This window comes from Macrosteles quadrilineatus, unplaced genomic scaffold (genome assembly GCF_028750875.1).
Source record: "Macrosteles quadrilineatus isolate MER2022 unplaced genomic scaffold, UCM_ALF_1.0 Scaffold_6__1_contigs__length_79288215, whole genome shotgun sequence".
In the NCBI taxonomy this organism is placed as follows: Eukaryota; Metazoa; Arthropoda; class Insecta; order Hemiptera; family Cicadellidae; genus Macrosteles; species Macrosteles quadrilineatus.
The window spans coordinates 57,013,440-57,014,026 of NW_026542599.1; the positions used below are offsets into that span (position 1 = coordinate 57,013,440).

At 35.1% G+C, this 587-nt stretch overlaps 1 protein-coding gene across 1 annotated transcript in view; it reads left to right on the top strand.

The window, feature by feature from the left end:
• The first annotated feature begins 385 nt into the window (after window positions 1–385).
• Window positions 386–587, top strand: part of LOC128997542 (integrin alpha-8-like) — a 22,976-nt gene continuing 22,774 nt past the window's right edge. Inside the window, exon 1 of the mRNA XM_054423182.1 lies at window positions 386–439. Within this exon, the coding sequence (XP_054279157.1) occupies window positions 386–439 (54 nt within the window). The remainder of the gene's footprint in view (window positions 440–587) is intronic.

A 587-nucleotide genomic window follows, 5' to 3' on the forward strand; every position in this document is an offset into this window, starting at 1 on the left:
TAGAAACTTTAGGGATTGAGAATATTTTCTAAATTGTTAAAAGAATATTTTTTCACTTTGTATACTGGATTTTATTTCAGTATACAGCTAACAGGGTAAAATACAGTCTCCAGCGACTTTTAAAATTTATTAAAATAGTTCGATTAGAAAGTAAGTAAACTTTAAGAGTTGGAAATATTTTCAAAATTGCTTAAACAAATTTATTTTGCATTTTGCACTCCTTCAAACATAACTAACCAACTAGTCTAACGCTCATTCTTCCCGTATTGGGACGAAACTAAGACAGTGAATAGGCTGTGCTCGTAATGGCGATCAGAATACACAGTAGTGCCCTAGTTGTTGCCGCTCATAAAAACTATACTGGATCTACAAGGCATGGATCAGCATGGATGCTCAACAGTGTCTAGCAGAACAGATCATTTATAGAATGCCAGAGGAGGTCTTGGCATCCTCCTGATGTGTGTGAATGTCCGGCCCAAACTCATATGGAGAGTCAATAAGAATCTAGGTAGTATTCAATATTCAGAAAATGTTGTTTAACGCTAAAAATGTTCAACTTATTCTTGGTGGGATTCACCATCATCTTT